A 23,982-nucleotide genomic window follows, 5' to 3' on the forward strand; every position below is an offset into this window, starting at 1 on the left:
ACACAAGCAGGGCAACCAGCAGAGATAGAAAGAATCACAAATAAACCAATCATAGAAACTAATTAAACGGTTGTATTCATCCCTGTATATATGCCAACTGATCAATCCAGTGGCATCAGCAGCATGTGTGTCTTTGCCAACACAAGAAAGAATGCACAAGTATCTCTGCTTCATTGCAGTATTCATTCATATGTAGGCAGCAGCCCCAACTCAACATTAACCTAAAAAATCTTATGAATTTTTCCATCAGCAGAAGAACAACTCAACTTAACCCAGCCTTGTTTAAGTGACTAATATAAATGTGAAAACTAGGATAATGTCATCATCCACATTGCTGTAAACAAAACGGCAAGCCACCAAAGAGACATGTCCAAACAAGTGCAAAATTTGTGTCTTCCAGTACATACAAATAAATAAAATCAACCGATATCAATCATGCCCATGTTCAAATTTCGAAAACACAATTAAGAAGTTCGAATGTGATCACAGAACGTTCACCGTATACCAGCCAACAGAAGAAGAATGCACAAGTAACTGTATGCTATGCCTACCCCAACTTCATCGGCGCATCTACTCTACCACTAAACTCAGCAACACTCTCATTCAACGGCAGCAGCCCAACTCAACTTTAATCCGGCGGAATTTGTTGACTTGAACTCTGATCAGCAGGGTGTTCTCTGGGAAGCCTGATGACTTGAACTCTGATGACCAGGATGTTTTCTCTGGGAAGCCTGATGAATTGAACTATGAGCAGAAGGAGCGCGTGGGTAGAGGATGTCGTAGTGATCGCCTGAGTACAGCAGGGTCACACCCGGACGGGGAACTCCAGGACAAGTGTAGATATCTGGAGCATATCCTCGTTGGAACGATTCCACTCTGAGGGGGACCTCAAGCGCTCTGGCCAAAGCCACCATCATAACATGGTCCGCGTACAGACGAGCTGGAATGACCTGCTGCAAGCACCACTGTTTATGCAACAAAAAGTCAGGTGAAATGAGTGTCGTGTATCCAACAATGGATGCACTGGAAATTCAGCACGAGGTAATGTAAGGGAGGAGATGCTGATACTGACAACTTCCAGACTGTAATTTCCTCCGGGCCCTTGTATAATCGGTTCATACTCCTCCCTGTGCGAGCATATATGGACAGCTACTAGTAATCTGAGGAAAACAAAAACTAACCAATAAAATGTGTCAGAAACATGAATTACGATGAACAGAAGGAAATGTAAGGTCAAGGGTGTTTTTTCTCACTGTCTTGCGTCTTATCATACGTGCTGAAGTACTTGAGAAGTTTCTCTTTACGGCGGCTAAAAATGGTACATATCATGTCAGTGAGATGGAATGCATTCAAGTACAATCCTTTGGTGGAATTTCAGAAAACCAAGAGAATAAAAAAACCTGCTTGTTGATTCCATGCTTTTCCATTTCATTACTTCCTTAATCAGCTCCTTAAATGCCTGAGAGAATCAGCAACTCAATTATTCACAGTTGATAATCATTACATACCATAGGTTACGATAATGCATACACAATATTGATCAATGGCAAGATATAAAGGAACACAGCTAAGACAACTCCCTGAGAAGCTTCAATCATTAAGCGTATACTATAGCATGGAAACAGAACGAGAACGATGAGGTGAATGTACAATAATAACCAGCAGGTGTGCATTGTTGCAGTGCTCAAACAAGCATAAAATTATGTTATTTCCCTGTTATGTTGCCGTTGTTCCTTTGCAAGTAAATTTCTCTTAAGGTCATTGTTACAACTGGGTTGTTAACTTCACAATAAGCTTCAAATTAGAGTTTGTGCCAACATTGTGTAAAACTGTGACGGCATGCCATTACGGTTAATCAATTGTGCATCTCCTGCAAATGACAAATAAAGATAGTGAGATGCCAGATGCTGCTTGAAGTGTACTGTAACCTGAATAGAGTCATCATTCCTTGCAAGCATGTTTATCCAAGAAAGAACAAGTATGGAGAAGGTGAGAACTTACTTTTCTGCTCCGGGAAAACTCAGAGTTCCAATGAATATTTGCACGTTGTGTAGACACTCTTCTAAGGAGACGGTGTTCCTCATGTGTGTCCTGCCTATCAATAACTTGCTCCTGTTGTACATTCACCAAAACAGAGAAAGTTAAATAACTAAACCAACATCCTACGATAAGGAAAAGAGGGGAGGACGATTACAAGGTACGAAAATATGAAGCTCCTGTAGAAACACTCCCCATCTCCAATCACCAACCTACATTTCGAATAGGCATCAAGATGGCTCGCTTCGTCAGAAGCAAGATTATAATACCTTCTGACTTCAGATATGCGATGTGTCTGCAACAAACACACAACGATAAGAATTCAAATTATGCTGAGTTAAACATGGAAACAACATATCTAAAAATGTGGAAATTTTGTTTTTATTCAAATTTCCGGGTTTCCATGTTCTCTGGAAATGTTTGAGACCACTAGTATATAATCCCATCACTGATACTGATTGGTTGTTGTTCAGTAAGAAAACAAGAAGATATCTATTAACATCTGATCAACCCAACAAGAGTAAAAGTACGATTCATGTCCCATCAGACTATCACAACCAAGAGTTGACATACAATTTAGTATTTATAAAAGAGAACATCCTTCTGAACAGTTGATTGTACAGGAACCACTAATCACAGTATCTTGTGATATAGTGCATTGATCCTGATTTTCTTGCACTTCCATTTTGAACATTACGTTGGGAAAAATGGAGACGAACCTGGTACTTCACATGTTCCGAACATATTGCCCTTCCTTTTTTATGAGAAACCTATTTGACAGGAAATAAAGAAAACAAAGTTAAAGACCACACATCCTGCCAGTCTTACAATTGTATAGAATCAACAAGAAGATCGAGTATTTCAAAAGAAGAAATAAGGGAATGAAAAACGAATGGAATTAACAAACAACCAGTCTTTTTTCCTTTTCCCGGTCAAAAGGAAACAACATATCTAAAAATGTGATGGAAATTTTGTTTTTATTCAAATTTTCGGTTTTCCATGTTCTCTGGAAATTTTTGAAACCATTAGTATATAATCCCATCACTGATACTGATTGGTTTTTGTTCAGTAAGAAAACAAGAAGATATCTATTAACGTCTGATAAACTCAACAAGAGTAAAAGTACAATTCAGGTCCCATCAGACTATCACAACCAAGAGTTAACATACAATTTAGTGTTTATAAAAGAGAACATAATCCTTCTGAACAGTTGATTGCACAGGAACCACTAATCACAGTATCTTGTGATATAGATCCTGATTTTTCTTTCACTTCCATTTTGAACATTAAATTAGGCAAAATGGAGACGAACCTGGTGCTTCACATGTTCCGAACATATTTCCCTTCCTTTTTTATGAAAAATCTATTTGACAGGAAATGAAGAAAACGAAGTTAAAGACCATACATCCTGCCAGTCTTACAATTGTACAGAATCAACAAGAAGATCGAGTATTTTGAAAGAAGAACTAAGGGAATTAAAAACGAATGGAATTAACAAACAACCACTTTTTTTCCCTTTTCCTGGTCAAGAGGAAACAACATATCTAAAAAAGTGATGGAAATTTTGTTTTTATTCAAATTTTCGGGGTTCCATGTTTTCTGGAAATATTTGAGACCATTATTATATAATCCCATCACTGATACTGATTGGTTTTTGTTCAGTAAGAAAACAAGAAGATATCTATTAACATCTGATAAACTCAACAAGAGTAAAAGTACGATTCAGGTCCCATCAGACTATCACATCCAAGAGTTAACATACAATTTAGTAATTATAAAAGAGAACATAATCCTTCTGAACAGTTGATTGTACAGGAACCACTAATCACAGTATCTTGTGATATAGGGCTTCGATCCTGATTTTTCTTGCACTTCCATTTTGAACATTACATTAGGAAAAATGGAGACAAACCTGGTGCTTCACATCTTCCGAACATATTTCCCTTCCTTTTTTATGAAAAATCTATTTGGCAGGAAATGAAGAAAACGAAGTTAAAGACCATACATCCTGCCAGTCTTACAATTGTACAGAATCAACAAGAAGATTGAGTATTTCAAAAGAAGAAATAAGGGAATGAAAAATGAATGGAATTAACAAACAACCAGTCTTTTTTTTTCCTTTTCCCGGTCAAAAGGAAAAAAAAATGGATAGCAAGACCACAAAACGTGTGTATCCAAAGCTTCTTTGTTTTTGGCAACTATTTACACGAAATTATATTCTGAGACTTCTGAACCAGTTCGAAGTATCAATCAACCAAATGGCGAAACCTCTCGACCAAATCCTACAGTGCTCGTCGATTTTGCATGTAAATGGCAAATGATTTACATGAATTATGCTCAGTTATGCAGTCTTGAACTGATGTCTAGATTTTAAAGATTCTAATAACAACATCTGTTTACAAAGGAAACTCATACATTCGACTTCAGGCTCTGTTACCAAAATATTGCAGTAATCAGGACATGACTTCATGATTTCCCCACATTTTACAGACAACAGTTCCAACAAGATAGCCATTTGCTTCTAAATACAACGACAGATTCTGGAAAGACCCACGAGCAACAAAGGCGTGTATAGTGCTGCCAACATTTGCCCAAGATTCCTCCTATATGCTAGGATGCCGCGTATCACTCTAACCAAGAATTCATGCCTTGATTACGCTAACAGGTCCTAAATTTAACATGAACAGACAGAACCCAAGAAAACAAAAAAATCCCATTTCTACTTTCTGTGCACAAAAAATAGGTAAGTGCAAGAATGCTCATATGGTCATACCACCCAAGAATCACAGGTGAGAAGAGTGGAAAAGATTCAGGCCATACCTTGCTCTTGGGCAAATTCCCGAGGGATTTTCTCTTTACTAGCAGTAGTTTGTCCTGCTTGGCGCCCTTTATCAAAAAAAGTTTGTCATGCTTGGGTCTCACCTTTACTGCAACTTTTGCTTGTGATAGTTTATCCTGCTCCACAGAATTAGCACCAAGACGACACATTTCGGATTAGCAAAGGTGAAACCGTGAAAGAGCTAACAAGATTGGAATATTGAGTTATCTAAATAATTTCTACTCTTGCCAATTATTCATATGAGTTGAGTTTTGAGGCTTCAGAGACAGTTTCAGCCTTTTAGGCAACAGATGACCAAAGGCGAAAGGATCCAGATAATGTACGTCAAGTCAAGTCAAGTCATCCCGAGCAAACATTCAGCTTTACTTCCCCTGTAACGACATTCATCTACACTGGAAAACTGATACATTTTGGCATCAAGATTTCTTCTTGCCAAAATATGACAGCAACCACTGCCAAGACATGATCCCCACATTTTTCACTCGTAGCAAAAGTGCAAAGCATGCTCTCACACCAAATAGACAAAACAATTAGCACAAGCCTGGACACCTTAAATCTTGAACTGTTGCGAATAATCACTACAAGATCCTTGCCTACCTATGAATTTGATAACGCACCGCAAGAAGAGCTCGAGCAATAATCAGGAAATTATGCCTAATCGTCAAACTGTCGTCCCCCAACATTTGCCTAAATTTGATTCCGTTTCTACTAGTACCAAACCATCCCCAACCCCAAGATTTAAACAGACTAGACAGAGATCGCAATTCCACATTCCGGACAAAAAGACTGGGCAACAAATCACAAGCGAGCGAACGAGCGGGCAGTAAGACCAATCATTACCTGTTCCTTGCTATGCATCGCCTCTCCCGCGCGCAACGAGTTGAACTGCTCAAGAGGAAACCAAGAAACGCTCAGGAACGTACTCCAGTCTAGAGACTCCAAGAACTCCAAGAAACAACAAGAGCGGCACGTCGCCGACGCCAATCATCATCACCTGCTGTCCCCGTCGCCGGTTCTCCTTGTCGCCGGCCGCCTGGACGCCAGCCTGGGGTCGAGCGGATGCGCCGCCGCGTTGGGCGCCTCCCTCGTCTCCGCCACCGCGGGTCCGGCCCACGTCACCCGCGCACCCCGCCCGCCCGCCGGCTCCCCCACCTCCGAAGGCCCCGGCTTTCAATGCCGCGGCGTGGTCAAGGGAGGGGGCGGAGGAGCTGCCGCTGCCCGCGGAGCTCGGAATGACCATGGGCGGCAGCGTCCCATTGCCCTTCCGGTCGGCCCCCGCCGCCCCATCGGCGCCGCCTCCGGCCTGGTCGAGGTGGAGGGGCGTCGCGCGGGGAGGCGGCGGCACGGCAGCGGTCGGGGCGCCATTGGAGGGGGCGTAGGAGCGCTCATGGGCCGGTTCTTGGCCGCGGTCGTCCTCGCCCGGTTCTGCTGCTCCTGAACCGGACGGTTCCATCGCGGTCGCGTGGCAATTTCGCAGACTCGCGAGGGCGTGGAGAAGAAATGTGTGCAGGGTGCGGGATGGAAAAGGGGAGAAGGTTTCACGGCTATTTATCTGGAAACCCTGAGGGCGGTTTGGTCCCTTAGAAGTTCCTGTTTTGCACACAGGTCCAGTGGAAAATAAAACGCGTTAAGATAAGGAAAATAAATATAGTTTGTGAACGAATATATTTTTTTTGTACTCTCTTCATTTCTCAATATAAGTCTTTTTAGATACTCGCACAAGGGCTCGTGCATTGCAACGGAACATAGAATGATTCATATTTTTCAATTTAAGATGAAGGATATAAATGAGAAAATGATGACCATACTAAGGCTATCGAGAAAGGCGTAGGCAGCATAGCATACAGTGTTATGAAACAACACGCCTTTAGACATTTCCAAATATACAAAACATAAGGTAACCAATTAAGTTAATCTAGAAGTAAATGATTTCAAGCTGCTAGTGAACTCACACACAAAACTCTTCAGATAGGAGTCGCCAGTCAGCTCCCTCCGATACTGCCACCAAAGCACACATTAGCCATAAATTGAGCCAACAGCTAAGGAAGCGGCGGCGAGATGGCCCCTCATACAGTGTCTAGAAGTGGCATGTTACCTGGTCTACAGTGGATTGAAGGGTCAGATGATCCCCCCATTCTACGGATCTGTAGGGCATATATATGAAGCTATGAATATACTCGAAACCTAGTACAACGTCTCTATCAACTGTGAACATGATCATTTAAGCAGCATAATCTGTGCTATCTTTTCATTTTCTTCAAGTACACCCTATATTCCATTGGTACATAGCCTTCATACCGTTTTCTGAATCCCTTTAGCTAAAAAGCAGAGACAGGCTTCAGCATAGTTGCATGTCAATGAAATTATATTATCGAGTCTGTAACGTGATCAATGCTTTTATTCATATTACTACAGAATGTCCATGAGCTGAGACAAACAGGCTACCTGCTTCATGACTGCCTTCCTCACTTGTTTGTGATATTCAGGATTGCGAAAAATCTGGTCTGCCAAAGCTCGAAACTGTAATAATAGGTCATTGGTGGGGTTAAATTTTTTTGGAAACATATTGAATTCAACTATAGGTTAATTAACACTAGTAGAAAACGGGCCTTTGGCCGGGACCCTTTAGTCCCGGCTAGTCCCGGCCTGCCTCTGGGCCGGGACTAAAGGCCCGGCCATGTCGCCCAATTTTCATATCCTCCCTCGAGGCTTTAGTCCCGGCCCGTAAGGAGCCTTTAGTCCCGGTTCGTGTCCCAAACCGGGACTAAAGGGCTACGCGGTGGGCAGCCCGCATGTGCGCCACCTTTAGTCCCGGTTTGTGTCTCAAACCGGGACTAAAGTCCTTTGCCTATATATAGCACAGCCCCCTCTCCCCTCTTCGTTGCATTTTTCTTGGATGGAGGATTGTGGGTGGGTGCTTGCTCTCCACTTTTTTTTATGCACTAGAGGTGTTTGTTGAAATGTGTGTTAGAGCGATGCCGCTTCAGTTCACCGAACACAACTACGATATGAGATGCCCGAGCCACGCTTAAACCTCTTCTTCTTTATTTCTACTTATTCTAAAAGGTTAGCAACTATATTTCCTCGTTTAGACCGTGCGGTACTAATTTTTAGGATCGTGATTGTATTTGATATACTGTCGTATAACGCAGAGATGAGCCATCCATGGATGTACGATGCTCGACGCACAACCGCTTACAGAGAAGGCGTGCATTCTTTTCGAGATGCAGCCGATGCGAACAAGCGTGGTGGTGGCTATATGTTTTGTCCATGTGTTGAATGTCAGAATGAGAAGGATTACACTTCCTCAATAGTCATTCAGAGCCACCTGCTTCGGTCCGGTTTTATGTCGGGCTATAATGTATTGACCAAGCACGGAGAAAGAGGGGTTATGATGGAAGACGACGATGAAGAAGAAGAGAACGATGATGACAACTACCGATCTATGTTCCCTGAGTATGTTGATACCGCAATGGAACACAATGAAGAAGAAGATCAGGATGAAGAACGGGAACCAGATGAGCCCGCTGATGATCTTGGCCGGGTCATTTCTGATGCACGGCGAGGTTGCGACACAGAAAAGGAGAGGTTGCAGTTCGAGCAGATGTTACAGGACCACAACAAATTGTTGTACCCAACTTGTAAAGATGGCCAGAAGAAGCTGGGTAGCACACTGGAATTGCTGAAGTGGAAGGCAGAGACCGGTGTGACTGACTCGTCATTCGAAAAGTTGCTGGTACTGATGAAGAAGATGCTTCCAAGAAAGAACGAATTGCCCGCCAACACGTATGAAGCAAAAAAGCTTGTCTGCCCTCTAGGATTAGATGTGCAGAAGATACATGCATGCCCTAATGACTGCATCCTCTACCGCGGTGAGAAGTACGAGAATATGGATAAATGCCCGGTATGCACTACATTGCGGTATAAGATCAGAAAAGATGACCCTGGTGATATTGAGGGCGAGCCACCCAGGAAGAGGGTTCCTGTCAAGGTGATGTGGTATGCTCCTATAATACCACGGTTGAAACGTCTGTTCAGAAATAAAGATCATGCGAAGTTGTTGCGATGGCACATGGAAGATCCTATGAAAGACGATACGTTGAGGCACACCGCTGATGGTCGGCAGTGGAGAAAAATCGAGAGAGAGTTCCCGAGATTTGCAGCTGACGCAAGGAACTTATGGTTAGGTCTGAGTACAGATGGCATGAATCCTTTTGGGGAGCAGAGTTGCAGTTACAGCACCTGGCCCGTTACTCTATGTATCTACAACCTTCCTCCTTGGTTGTGCATGAAGCGGAAGTTCATTATGATGCCAGTGCTTATACAAGGTCCAAAGCAACCCGGCAACGATATTGATGTGTACCTAAGGCCATTAGTTGATGAACTTTTACAGCTGTGGGTCGAACCAGGTGTACGTGTGTGGGACGAGCACAAACAAGAGGAATTTGACCTTCGAGCGTTGCTTTTCGTAACCATCAATGATTGGCCTGCTCTTAGTAACATTTCAGGACAGTCAAACAAGGGATACAATGCATGCACGCACTATTTGGATCAGACAGAAAGTATATATCTTGACAACTGTAGGAAGAATGTGTATCCGTACAATCGTCGTTTTCTTCCGCCCAAGCATCCCTTAAAGAAAAAAGGCAAGCATTTCAATGGCAAGGCAGAACCCCGGGGGAAGCCTGTCATCCGTACTGGTGCTGAAGTATTTGATATGGTCAAAGATTTAAAAGTAATCTTTGGAAAGGGTCCTGGCAGCCAACCTGTTCCTAACGGCCCTGATAAGCGCGTACCCATGTGGAAGAAGAAATCTATATTTTGGAAGCTACCCTACTAGGAAGTCCATGAGGTCCGCGCGGCAATCGACGTGATGCACCTGACGAAGAATCTCTGCGTGAATATTCTAGGCTTCTTGGGCTTGTATGGGAAGTCAAAAGATACACCGGAAGCACGGGAGGACCAGGAACGTCATAAAGGAAGAGATGGCATGCATCCAGGGCAGTTTCAAGGGCGTGCCAGCTACGCTCTTACTAAGAAAGAGAAGGAAATCTTCTTCGAAGTCCTGTTCAGTATCAAGGTCCCGACTGGCTTCTCGTCGAATATAAAGGGAATCGTAAATATGAAAGACAAAAAATTCCAAAACCTAAAGTCTCATGACTGCCACGTGCTTATGACGCAATTGCTTCCGGTTGCATTGAGGGGAATTCTATCGGAAAATGTTCGCCTGGCAATTGTGAAGGTATGTGCATTCCTCAATGCAATTTCTTAGAAGGTAATCGATCGAGAAAGTCTATCAGGGTTACAGATTGATGTGGTCCAATGTCTGGTCAGCTTTGAGTTGTTGTTCCCTCCATCCTTCTTCAATATAATGACACACCTCCTAGTTCACCTAGTCGAAGAGATTAGAATTCTTGGTCCTGTGTTTCTACAGAATATGTTCCCCTTCGAGAGGTTCATGGGAGTCTTAAAGAAATATGTTCGTAACCGTGCTAGGCCAGAAGGAAGCATCTCCAAGGGCTATAGAACAGAGGAGGTCATTGAGTTTTGTGTGGACTTTCTTCCTGACCTTAAGCCGATTGGTGTTCCTGAATCTCGGTATGAGGGTAGGCTGACAGGAAAAGGCACACTAGGAAGGAAAGCAAAAGTATGTATGGACGGGCATTCTTTCTCTCAAGAACACTACACAGTTCTACACAATTCCACCGTGGTGGTTCCATATATCGTGAGACACAAGAATATTCTACGCTCCGAAAACCCGGGGAAGGCTGACTCTTGGATTAAAGGGGAACACGAGAAGACTTTCGGCAGTTGGTTGCAGACACATCTCATGAATGATAACACCGTTGAAGATGAGTTGTACTGTTTGGCCAGGCCACCATCTTCGACTATATGTACTTTCCAAGGGTATGAGATAAATGGGAGTACATTTTACACGGTTGCCCAAGATAAAAAGAGCACCAACCAAAATAGTGGTGTCCGCTTTGATGCAACAGACGAGAATGGGCACTGTTTGGAAACATATTACGGGTACATAGAGGAGATATGGGAACTTGACTATGGACCTACTTTTAAGATCCCTTTGTTTCGGTGCAAATGGGTGAAGCTGACAGGAGGCGGGGTAGTTGTACACCAAAAGTACGGCATGACAACAGTGGATCTCAACAATCTTGCGTACATGGACAAACCATTTGTCCTAGCCAATGATGTCGCTCAGGTTTTCTATGTGAAGGACATGTCTACATTAACGAGAAAAAGAAATCAGCAAAAGAAGATATCGTCCGATGAGTCAAAATGCCACATAGTTCTTTCAGTGAAAAGAAACATCGTGGGAGTAGATGACAAGATAGACATGTCAGAAGATTATAATAAGTTTCATGAAATTCCGCCCTTCAAAGTGAAAACTGACCCAAGCATCCTACTGAATGATGAAGATTCTCCATGGCTACGACCCAGAAGAAAACAGAAATAATAGATAGGAATATTGGTGCAATAATGTAATAATGTATTAAACCTTTTATGTAATGCATGTATGGAATGTACTAAATTTCAAACACTTTTCATTTTCATAGTATCCATGTAAGAGATGAGTTCTCGTTCGAAACCCTGATACTTCGAGAGAGATTGTCCGTTTTGTACACGAAGTGCACCCAGTTTTTGTCGTAGCCCTATCAACTTTTTAACACATTCTATGTGGGTGAAATGATGATAGCATGCCAACTTTCAACATTTTCAGAGTTCATTTGTAGTGCTTTTCAATTTTAGGGTCAACTAGCTCAAAAAAAATAAGTAAATGCACGAAATATACCAAATGAAGTCAGAAATTGTTGAAATTTTGTGATGTGCCTTTGAATGGTGCATTTTGAACACACAAAAAGTATGGAGTTCAAATAAGTTCAAAAAAATGAAATCCCTTTGTAAGAGATGAGTTCTCGTTCGAAACCCTGATACTTCGAGAGAGATTGTCCGTTTTGTACACGAAGTGCATCCAGCTTTTGTCGTAGCCCTGTCAACTTTTTAACACATGCTATGTGGGAGAAATGATGATAGCATGCCAACTTTCAACATTTTCAGAGTTCATTTGTAGTGCTTTTCAATTTCAGGGTCAACTAGCTCAAAAAAAATAAGTAAATGCACGAAATATACCAAATGAAGTCAGAAATTGTTGAAATTTTGTGATGTGCCTCTGAATGGTGCATTTTGAACACACAAAAAGTATGGAGTTCAAATAAGTTCAAAAAATGAAATCCCTTTGTAAGAGATGAGTTCTCGTTCGAAACCCTAATACTTCGAGAGAGATTGTCCGTTTTGTACACGAAGTATATCCAGTTTTTGTCGTAGCCCTCTCAACTTTTTAACACATGCTATGTGGGTGAAATGATGATAGCATGCCAACTTTCAACATTTTCAGAGTTCATTTGTAGTGCTTTTCAATTTCAGGGTCAACTAGCTCAAAAAAATAAGTAAATGCATGAAATATACCAAATGAAGTCAGAAATTGTTGAAATTTTGTGATGTGCCTTTGAATGATTCATTTTGAACACACAAAAAGTATGGAGTTCAAATAAGTTCAAAAAATGAAATCCCTTTGTAAGAGATGAGTTCTCGTTCGAAACCCTGATACTTCGAGAGAGATTGTCCGTTTTGTAAACGAAGTGCATCCAGTTTTTGTCGTAGCCCTCTCAACTTTTTAACACATGCTATGTGGGTGAAATGATGATAGCATGCAAACTTTCAACATTTTCAGAGTTCATTTGTAGCGCTTTTCAATTTCAGGGTCAACTAGCTCAAAAAAACAAGTAAATGCACCAAATATACCAAATGAAGTCAGAAATTGTTGAAATTTTGTGATGTGCCTTTGAATGGTGCATTTTGAACACACAAAAAGTATGGAGTTCAAATAAGTTCAAAAAACCATTGCAGAACATATGACCAAATTAATACAAGTTCATCATCACATTAAAGCCAAAGAACAGTAGTGATCAAATGTTATTATTGCAAAAAATAAATACATAAAGTTCTCTAATAAAACAACATACAACTATGTAAAACATTTAAATGCAACAACAAACGCGATCAAAATCGCAACTAAGGTAACAATTGACCCAACAGCATAATGATACTAAGCCTCTTTATCAATGGCATATTTTCTAATATTCCTAATCTTCAAGCGCATTTCATCCATCTTCAAGCGCATTGCATCCATCTTCAACCGCATCGCATGGATCTTCATCTTGCGATCATCGATGACATCGGCGACATGCAACTCCAGTTCCATATTCTTATCCTCAATTATTTTCAGATTTTTTTCAAGTATTTGTTTTCTTTTTCAACCAAATTTAACTTCTCGACAAGAATTTTTATGTGGGTTGGAATTTCCGGTTCACATACCTCCTAGATTAAAAAAAATATATGTCACATTGGTCGTCATAATTGTCATAAACACTAAATAAAACAAATAGTTATAAAAGATAATATATACCACATCCGAATCATAGACAGGACGAGGGCCGACGGAGGCGGATACCAAAACCATCGCACTATATAATAACAAAAAATAATGAAAGTGAGTAATTTATACAAGTATGTATCTAAATGATACAAGTAAGATTTTTTTGATTTTAAAAAGAAGATAAGAACAAGAGGCTCACCACGGTGGTGCTCGCAGTTGGTGCACGGCCAAACCTAGACAAATATTAAGGAAAATGGAGCTTGGAGAGGAGAAAGCTGAAGTAGAGTGGCTCGGGAATTTCATCGAACACGTCATGTGCATGAACTAGAGTGGAAAGAGCATGGCATGGTCACACTTCAACAACCAAAAAACAGGGGATATGGCGGGCAGGGGCGAGGGTTTATATAGGCAAAACTTTAGTCCCGGTTCTTGCCACGCCCCGGGACTAAAGGCCACTGCTTCCCGCCTTCTTGTCTGCCCAAAAAGGGCCTTTAGTCCCGGGTCGTGGCTCCACCCGGGACTAAAGATCCCCTTTAGTCCCGGTTGGAGCCATGCCCCGGGACTAAGGGCCCCTGTTTCCCGCCTTCTGGTCTGCCCGAAAAAGGGTCTTTAGTCCCGGGTCGTGGCTCCACCCGGGACTAAAGGGGTCTTTAGTCCCGGTTCGTGGCTCCACCCGGGACTAAAGATCCACCTGTATAAGCGGGAGTTAGAAAATTTCGAACCCAAATCGTCCATTTCTCTTCTTCTTCCTCTCGTTCTCCTGCCCGGTGCGGCAAGCGACGAACTCGACGACGTCGTCAGGCTGCCCGCCGTCCTGCTCGCCGCCGCCTGCCGTCCTCCTCGCCGTCGCCTCGTCCTGCTCGCCGCCGCCGTCCTCCTCGCCGCGCGCCGCCCTCCTCGCCGCGCGCCGTCGACACCTCCGGCCGGTAAGCCCCACGCCCCCTCCTCCCCAACACTCCGGCCAGCACAAGCAAAGAAGAAAAAGGAGAAGAAAAGAAGAAAAAGGAGAAGAAAGGAAGAAAAAGGAGAAGAAAAGAAGAAAAAGGAGAAGAAAGGAAGAAAAAGGAGAAGAAAAGAAGAAAAAGGAGAAGAAAGGAAGAAAAAGGAGAAGAAAAGAAGAAAAATGAGAAGAAAGGAAGAAAAATGAGAAGAAAAGAAGAAAAAGGAGAAGAAAGGAAGAAAAAGGAGAAGAAAGGAAGAAAAAGGGAAGAAAGGAAGAAAAAGGAGAAGAAAGGAAGAAAAAGGAGAATAAGAAGAGGAGGAGAAGAAAAGAAGAAAAAGGAGAATAAGAAGAGGAGGAGAGGAGAAGAAGAGGAAAAATAGAAGAAGAGGAGAGGAGAAGTAGTAGAAGAAGAGGAGAAGTAGAAGTAGAAGAAGAAGTAGAAGAAGAGGAGAAATAGAAGAAGAGAAAAAAATAGTTTAGGGTTACAAGAAGAAGAAATATATTTTTTGTCATTTAGTTTTGCTATTGTATAGTGTATATGCTTAAGTGTTAATAGTGTTTCTTAGATTATTGCTTAATTTTGCTATTGTATATGCTTAAGTGTTAATAGTTTAATTTTTCTATTGTATATGCTTAAGTGTTAATAGTTTATTTTTAGCAAGAAAATTAATAGAACTAGTTTAATTTTGCTATTGTATATGCTTAAGTGTCTGGGACTGGGCTCCGCCCGGCTGGTATTTTAGAGTTTAGGTTCTAGCCAAGACCCGGGACTAAAGGTCCTCCTATATAAAACGAGCCTTCGAAGTTTCCAACCCCTCTTATATAGTTTGTTAGTTTATTAGTTAATCAAATGTCCGTTTTTTGCAGAACTATGGATCCACATATCAGGAACCTCGAAGAGGAAGAACTTCTCGAAGATATAATCAAAGACGGCCCCGACGTTGAACCAGCCGAATCTCCGACGTCATATCTAAACGACTCCGGATATGGAATGAAAGTCGAGCGACACGAAGATGAAGCCGATGGGGCAGGAGATAGGTCCAATGACGGAGAAGGTGATAGCTCCACTGATGGAGAAGCCGGTGGAGAAGCCGTGAAGAAATAATAAAGTCCGGCGAGGTATACATATGAAGCTCGACAATCACTTGTAATATGTGAAAAATATTGGAGATAGCTCTATATTGTATACATATACATTCATTTGACGAATGTTTCTCCCTCTTAGGCCTCCACATCGAGCAAATCTATGAAACGAGGCCCGACTAGAAAGTTGGATGCACGAACGCATTACACCTTTGAGGTGATAATGCCTATGGGCGAACCCAAGCTTCCTAAGAATGTTGCTGACACATTCAAGAAGCAATGCGGAGTTCTCGTTAGGGATCACGTCCCGATCAGCGTTCGGGAGTGGAACAAGCGCAAAGGGGCAGCCGATAGTGACTATGTCGCCGAAAGGTACAAAGATAATCTTTGGAATGATCTCATGTCACATTTCAACCTACCAGAATGTGAGAATGAAGACGCTGTAGACAAACTGAGGGCCAAAGTCAAGCAGTGGACTCTAAAGAAGATGGCCGAACTGTTCCGTAGCTGGAAGAAGAAGCTATGGAAAAACTATCTGGAGACAAACAAAGTGCCAGTATTCGAGGGGTATCTAGCCAAGCAGGCGAATCACTGGAAGGAATTTTAAGAGTACAAGGAGTCAGAAGATGCCCAGGCATTATCAGAAAAGAACAAGATAAATGCCGACAAGAAGAAATATCACCACAAGCTGGGGCCAGGGGGCTATGAGACTGCCATCCCAAAGTGGGAAAAGAAAGAGCAAGATCTGATAGATAAAGGCATCGTACCTGAACCACTCCGTGATGAGTGGGAATTGAGAGCAAGAAATTGGTTCCTTGCGCATGGTGGGTCGTACGACGAAACAACAGGGGACCTCATCTGCAATGACAATCTTAGGATACCCAGGGAGAATTGGAAAAGGATAGTGAAAGAAATTAAGGAGGGACAAAGAAAGTTCACTGCAGATAGAGATAAAGATTTGCTCACCCTGGTCCTCGGCAATGACGAACATGGAGGACGAACGCGAGGCTTCGGTCCATCTTACCCGTGGTGGCTTGGGTTTGCCAGAGACCAAGACACTTACAGAAGTCGAGAGAGAGCAAAGAAGCGGCAGCAGGATGAGGAGAATGACAAGTTCAACCAGTTGCTTGCCAGGATTAACGAGCAACAGAAGCAGATTGATGAGCTTAGAGGAGTACCGCGCCAGGAAGATCCTGCACTTGATATTACCGGCGCCCCATCTAAGCGGAAAAGCAGCGTGGCTGAATCTGAGGCCCCGCCCGACGATGAACGAAGAATGATAGAGGGCGGTCCCGGCTACCCCGTGGATGGAATCAAGGAGTCAACATCATGTGAACTCCATGAGAAATTCAAGAACATATCCATGAAGGTGGCCGTCGGACAAGCTTTACCTTCTGGCCCTAATGCACGCTGGCATGGCCGTGAGATTCCAGCTGGCTTTGCTAAAGTCGGGGTGGATGAAATCATGACGGGGTTTAGTGATATGGAGCTCGACATAGCTGGACCCGAAGATGAGAGGACACTCGGAGAAGTACTGGGTGGAGTCATCCTATGGGACAAGAACTACATCAAGCTTCCAGGCTCGGCCCCAAGGACAACACCGCCTCCGAGTCGTCGCAGGTCACCTACACCTCCATTACCTCCAAGCCCTCCACATGACGTCGGCCAGCACAACACGAGTCCATCTCGATCAACGTCGCCGGACTTGGGTCGTCCGTCTCCGCCGCCGCCCGCTCAGGATACAAAGCCTGAGCCTGCCACGGATACAAAGCGGGAGCGTGCCACCAAGAACGCTCCGCCGCCGCCCGCTCCGGATACAAAGCCTGAGCCTGCCACGGATACAAAGCGGGAGCGTGCCACCAAGAACGCTCCGCCGCCGCCGCTCCGGATACAAAGCCTGAGCCTGCCACGGATACAAAGCGGGAGCGTGCCACCAAGAACGCTCCGCCGCCGCCCGCTCCGGATACAAAGCCTGAGCCTGCCACGGATACAAAGCGGGAGCGTGCCACCAAAAGCGCTCCGTCGCCGCCCGCTCCGGATACAAAGCCTGAGCCTGCCACGGATACAAAGCGGGAGCGTGCCACCAAGAACGCTCCGCCGCCGCCCGCTCCGGATACAAAGCCTGAGCCTGCCACGGATACAAAGCGGGAGCGTGCCACCAAGAACGCTCCGCCGACGATTCCTAAGCCACAGAGCACCCCAAAGCGCAAACGGTCGCCCCTCCCAAAGGTACGTCATGCTAATCTTCCTATCGGACCTTATGATCGTACCCCCTTCCATCACAGTCTGACTTACACCATAAGCCTGATGACTATACACGCACATTGCAGAAGGAAGTGAAAGAGAGCAGATCACGTGCAAGCCCTCCACATGACGTCGGCCAGCACAACACGAGTCCATCTCGATCACCGCCGCCGGACTTGGGTCGTCCGTCTCTGCCGCCGCCCGCTCCGGATACTAAGAGGGAGCGTGCCACCAAGAACGCTCCGCCGACGATTCCTAAGCCACAGAGCACCCCAAAGCGCAAACTGTCGCCCCTCCCAAAGGTACGTCATGCTAATCTTCCTATATCAGACCTTATGACTTACACCATAAGCCTGATGACTATACACGCACATTGCAGAAGGAAGTGAAAAAGAGCAGATCACGTGCAAGTGCAAGTGGGAGCAAATCAAGTTCAACTACAAGCAAGAAAAAATCAGACGTTCCTCAGCTTGGACAACAGGCCAAACAGTCGATCCCACCCCTCAAGGTGTTAACCGAGAATGTTCCCCCTTTCGGTGCAGGGGCTAGCTTTAGAAAGTGCAAAGGAGTTGGCGGCTGCATGTGGTGTCTCGGTTGAAGAATTGATGTCTTCCCAAGACGACAAGATACCCAAGGCTGTGGTAGCCCCTAAGCCACTGTTTGTCATGGGTGAGCCTTTGGTCAGCAAAGATGATCTCCCAACAAATATGCATTACTTGCATCAATGGTACTTAAGTGAATCAAAGAATGGGAGAACGATGATCGTGCTGAGTGTCCCACAGGAGTACTACAGCCGCCCCGAACAAATCCATATCGACTTTGATGAACTCTTCCAGATGTACAATGGCGACGCCCTCGACAAATCGCTCATGAGTTGCTATTGTCTGTAAGTTTTTCAATTCGTTGTCTACATATAACTTGTTAAGTTATTTCAATTCATTGTCTATATATAACTTGTACTCTATAATGCAGAATGAAGATTCTGGATTGTAAAAGTAAGAGCATCCTAAATATTGGGTTTATTGACCCAGATAAAATACATATAGCGACGCTAACTAATTATCCCAAGGAGACAGAGGAAAACCTACTAAGGTTTTTAATAGATCAAAATTTCTGTGACCACATACTGTTTCCATACAACTTCAGGTGAGGGTCTTTACTCTGTTGTGTCCATTCACTTATAAGTGTAATTGATAAGTTACTGACACACACACACACACACACACACACACACACACACACATATATATATATATATATATATATATATATATATATATACATGCGCAGCTTCCATTGGATTCTGTTGGACATTCAAATTGATAAGGGAAGAGTTGATGCCTTCGACCCATTATCGAGACCCTTGGAACAGTTCCAAAGCCTGCAGGACATGCTCCAAGGGTAATTTTAGTCATTCTTGCGCTCTATCGGTCTCTTTCGATGATTTTCTGATATATCAATTAATGAAAAACTTAGCAAATCATTATCCTTGTCAGGCAGGGTTTGGAAGCGGTTCAAGTGCGTGACTCTCGATAACTTTCATGAGAAGCTGACCTTTAGAGCGGCTCCGGTAAGTAGTAGTATGATATACTTCTATTAATTTTCAATACATTTATGATGCTAGATTATTATTTTGATTATATATATTCTATTCTCGTAAAGTGCGACCAGCAGCCACGGGGAACGCATCTATGCGGATACTATGTTTGCGAGACCATTCGCACGTTTACCTCTGAGCACAAGGATCACAGATTCGACGTAAGCAATGAACATTCACACCTCTATTTTTACCCGTCATTCTTTGTTATCATGATTGATATTCATATTCATCTCCTCTTCTTATATAGCACACGGCCATGACGACGAAGGTCCTACCAGAGCAACGCGCGATTGCTGTTGCAAAGGAGCTTGCGACCTTTCTGAGGACGGAAGCTATAGATGACAAAGGACAATTTAGTGTAGCTAGGGGCCATTACTGATGTTCGTCCATGTAATCGAATAGACGGGCTCTAGTCCCGATAATTCAGATCTCCATGTAATTGTATATATATGCTCGCTTGTAAGATAAGTTAATCTTATATATATATATGCATAATTATTTCTATTTAAATTATATGAAAACTAATTCCCGAACACCAAACGAGGCATCACGTTAATCTTCCGAACACCTAAACCCTAAAACCCTAAAACCCAAAAATAATTTCATTCAAAAAAAAACCAAAAATAAGCAAAATCTGAAAATCTTTAGTCGCGGTCCTTGTAACGAACCGGGACTAAAGGGCCTGCCCCTGGGGCGCTACGAGGCGCCCACGTGGAGCACCTTTAGTCCCGGCTTGTAACAGGGCCGGAACGAAAAGGATAGGCCTTTAGTCCCGCCCCTTTAGTCCCAGTTGGTGAACCAGGACTAAAGCCCCTTACGGGCCGGGGCTAAAGGCCCCGTCCCCACTAGTGTAACATGTTATCAGAACAGTAATTTGTGTTAAAGCCTCCTGCAATTTTTTTTGGACGAACATGCAAACAACCTGACAATTCCCATCTCCCTCTATCTGAAACTCGGCCAAACCATAAGTCCCCAACCTGTCAAATAAAAGGTAATTCTAAATGAACTTTGCATGCAAAAGATGGAACTTCAGAAGAAGGCGCAACAGCACATATACGCTACAAGATTAATCCTACAAAATGATATCGACATTCAAGTGGAGGGAAGAGAAGATCTGATCTTTACCTTTCCAACAATCTTTCATGATCCAAGGTTGCATTATCAACATTAGGAATCTCTCCATTAACTCGAGAACGACGTTGCCGCAAAACAGGGTGTTAGTAATTTTGTTATAAAAGATTGCAAAAGACTCGTTTTTCATTTCGCAATGCGCAATTCAGAATTACTCCATCCGATCAAAAATATGTGTCGTGGTTTTACTTCAAAAGTATAATGCGTGTTAGCTACTATTGACCACTACATCGATAAATTATGCTCAGAACCGGGACTCATGCCCGCCGAGGCCTGACCAGCGTCCTGGCCACTCGAACCGGGATTAATGCACACATTAGTCCCGGGTCTTAAGTCGGCCGGGACTAATGCTCTTATCAAGCCAGGACTAAAGCGCTGTTTTCTACTGGTGCAGGCTGGTGTTCCCTCGTGCTCTCTCGCGGAGGTAAGCTAGTCCTGCTCTCGGCTGTGCTTGACAGCCTTCCTACTTACTTCATGTTTGTTTTTCACTCCCTGTTCATGTGCTAGAGGCTCTCGACAAACGTAGGCGTACATTCTTCTGGTCCAACGATTAGACTTCTTCTAGGGGGAAATGCTTGGGTGCGTGGGACAAAGTTTGTACTTCATGCAAAGCTGGTGGTCTAGGGGTTAAAAATTTACGTGCTCAAAACTTTTGTCTACTACTGAAATTTGCCTATGAGTTTTTACAATCTTCCAACCTTCCTTGGAAGGAGTGGATCCTACACCACCCCCCCCCCCCCCCCCCCCCCCCCTCATATTGGGCATGTGAATAATAGCTCATTTCTTGCCAAAACTATCTTCAAACACCTTCAGAGCCTGAGAGAGATTTCACAATGCCATTTAGGTAATGGCCGCTCAACCTTCTTTTGGTTAGATAGGTGGCTTCAGCCGTAGCCTCTGGCTATAGTCTTCCCTGCCCTCTTTTCCCACCAGACAAATCAAAATGCCATGGTTGCTTCTATTTTACACAGGATGGGGCCGAGCTTGCTCTTCGTAATCGGCTAACCACTACTGCGGTCGCAGAACCTGCTTCTCTGAATTCGTTGTTGTTAGAAATTTAGGATTTATGGTCTACCCCCTGTTCCTCTGCCGCTTATCCGTGGTGCCGCTCACAATCGCATATTTGGGGCTAGGGGGTAGGGACCTTCTTATACTGTCTTTTCAAAGAGTCCATCTCCTATACAGATAAGATTCCTAATCTTTTTTTAACTAGTATCCGGGATAAAGTACAGATCAAATTACCAACCACGATCATATTTGTCTGTTAACCGATTCTACCCGTTTATGTCCCCGGAGCACACGCTTGTGAGCAACGCGTCATAATAGAGTGTAAATTTCTCTAATTATGTAGATCAACATTAGGGCCGTAATCTAATTATACGATCTAGCTCCTTCCAATTATCAGCGTACCCGGATAGTCTTTCCAATATATAAAATATATTGTATTCCACCGATAATTGACCAGCTTCCTTAAGTATATAACTTAAGTATTCCAACAAGTAATAATTCCATGATAATCATGTAAAGTAATTCCATGTATAAATACATGTATGATTCCATATTGAGGTATTCCGAATATTAGCAATTCCTATTATTTGAATATAGTTGCAGGCCACATAATTCCAACATCTCCCATTTGTCCAAAACAATCATTCAAATATTCATAAATCCATAGCCTAAACATGCTTGCCAAATACCTCCTGACTAAGAAGCTTAGTCAAGGGACCAGCAATCATATTAACACTATGTTGAAAACTCCATAAATATATATTGTGATATATCCCCTCAATATGTTCCCTTGTTGTGACCCCTAAGATCACTAGAGACCTTAGTTTCCGCCTAATTATTCCAGCATAGCTGTCTTCGGCGTCTCGAGTGTTATTTCCTCGAGTGCAATTTCACCTTTAGAGGCGCCTTGAGTATTTTGTTTCCTCAAGTAAAATTCCGTATCAATTATTTCCAGTCACATATATCAATACTATAAATAATTCCACATTAAGTCAAAATATATGATAATCATGATGAATAAATTTTCAAAACCACGTAAATATCAAATCCAATCAGTAAATGAAGTTCCGTAAGTAACCTTGTTTTAATGAAATTCCTGACTTTAGTGAGTGAACCTGCACCATATTAGTACTATAAAAAATAAAATTGAACATGCGTACCTGGACTTATTTCTCATCTCGTAGATACGATAATTGCTTCCTCAATGTATTTTAAAAAAGTGACTTGTCCTGATGCACTTTCCACAATCTAATATGATGTGTGACATTCCCTTAGCTTCTTGTATTTTCTTCCACTACTTGAATGCAGCATAAATTCCGGAAGCTAAGGTACGATTTTATAACAAAGATACAGTAAATTTTAACACCATGTATTATCCCTTTTTCCTCAGGAGTTCAAACATAATTCCTCACCGAGTTTGGTTTCAGGTACTTCAACAGTTTGCAATTTTCCATAGAAACATTTCAAAAACATGTCTTATGTGGTTCCACTCCCAAAACATAGGAAGCTTCAAAACATTCCTTTCATATGAAAGTTAAAACATGGCCAAGATTTTGTTGGGTAACGTAGCATAAATTCAAAATATTTCCTACGCATATTCAGATCTTCCTATGGAGAGACCAGCAACGAGAGAGGGGGTGAGTGCATCTTCATACCTTTGAAGATCGCTAAGCGGAAGCGTTACTAGAATGTGGTTGATGGAGTCGTACTCGCGGCGATTCAGATCGCGGCGTGATTTCGATCTAGTGTCGAACTACGGCACCTCCGCGTTCAACACACGTGCAACCCGGTGACGTATCCCGCACCTTGATCCAGCAAGGAGGAGGGAGAGGTTGGGGAAGATCTCCAGCAGCACGACAACGTGATGTCAATGGAGAGACGAGGTCTCCCAGCAGGGCTTCGCCAAGCACCGGCAGAGAGGAGGAGAAAGAAGAGCAGGGCTGCGTCGAGGGAGAGGGAAAATTGTGTCTCCAAAAGCCCAAAAGTGCCCACTATATATAGGAGGAGGGGAGGGGGTGCCACCCCTAGGGTTCCCACCCTAGGTGGTGCGGCAGCCCCCCCAGATGGGAGGTGCGGCGGCCAGGGCAAGGGGGAGGGGTGGCGCACCCCTAGGTGGGCCTTAGGCCCACCAGCGCCTAGGGTTCCCCCCCTCTCCACCTCCTGCGCCTTGGGCTGAGTGTGGGGGGCGCACCAGCCCACCTAGGAGCTGGTTCCCTCCCGCACTTGGCCCATCTAGCTTCCCGGGGTCGTTGCCCCTTCTGGTGGACCCCCGGGGGCACCTCCCGGTGACGCCCGAAACACTTTCGGTGTTTGAAACCATCCGTCCTATATATCAATCTTTACCTCCGGACCATTCCGGAGCTCGTCGTGACATCCGGGATCTCATCCGGGACTCCGAACAGCTTTCGATATCCTCATATAACAATTCCCTATAACCCTAGCGTCATCGAACCTTAAGTGTGTAGACCCTACGGGTTCGGGAGACAGATAGACATGACCGAGACACCTCTCCCGCCAATAACCATCAGCGGGGTCTGGATACCCATGGTGCCTCCCACTTGATCCACGATGATCTCATCAGATGAACCACGATATCAAGGATTCAATCAATCTCATATACAATTCCCTTTGTCTGTCGGTATAGA

The 23,982-nt window shown here is 43.5% G+C and overlaps 1 protein-coding gene and 1 pseudogene across 2 annotated transcripts; both read right to left on the reverse strand.

Annotated features, from left to right (window-relative positions):
- Nucleotides 1-394: 394 nt before the first annotated feature.
- On the reverse strand, nucleotides 395-6,344 carry LOC123403430. Of its 2 annotated transcripts, none has more exons than XM_045097366.1 (11): nucleotides 5,871-6,344; nucleotides 5,717-5,761; nucleotides 4,858-4,992; nucleotides 3,350-3,400; nucleotides 2,757-2,807; nucleotides 2,195-2,332; nucleotides 2,002-2,112; nucleotides 1,401-1,459; nucleotides 1,254-1,309; nucleotides 1,073-1,176; nucleotides 395-965 (listed from the first exon to the last, which is right to left on the reverse strand). In XM_045097366.1, exons 1-11 carry the CDS (start codon nucleotides 6,327-6,329, stop codon nucleotides 663-665), a joined length of 1,512 nt encoding a protein of 503 aa, XP_044953301.1. In that variant the 5' UTR covers nucleotides 6,330-6,344; the 3' UTR covers nucleotides 395-662. The 2 variants fall into 2 exon arrangements, with proteins under 2 accessions (XP_044953301.1, XP_044953302.1); XM_045097367.1 differs by lacking the exon at nucleotides 3,350-3,400 and adding an exon at nucleotides 3,950-4,000.
- A 437-nt stretch (nucleotides 6,345-6,781) lies between these two features.
- LOC123404985 lies at nucleotides 6,782-23,412 on the reverse strand (annotated as a pseudogene).
- Between the last annotated feature and the right edge of the window lie 570 nt (nucleotides 23,413-23,982).

This window comes from Hordeum vulgare, chromosome 6H (genome assembly GCF_904849725.1).
Source record: "Hordeum vulgare subsp. vulgare chromosome 6H, MorexV3_pseudomolecules_assembly, whole genome shotgun sequence".
NCBI lineage: Eukaryota > Viridiplantae > Streptophyta > Magnoliopsida > Poales > Poaceae > Hordeum > Hordeum vulgare.

What these genes read in the sequence shown, in the direction of transcription:
- LOC123403430 (XM_045097366.1), bottom strand. Translation starts at nt 6,329, where the DNA reads ATGGAACCGTCCGGTTCAGGAGCAGCAGAACCGGGCGAGGACGACCGC. An exon ending in CGGAACATGTGAAGCACCAG is followed by an intron (nt 2,808 to 3,349) that starts GTTCGTCTCCAT and finishes CCTGTCAAATAG; the next exon opens with GTTTCTCATAAAAAAGGAAG. An exon ending in GTATGATAAGACGCAAGACA is followed by an intron (nt 1,177 to 1,253) that starts GTGAGAAAAAAC and finishes TTTATTGGTTAG; the next exon opens with TTTTTGTTTTCCTCAGATTA.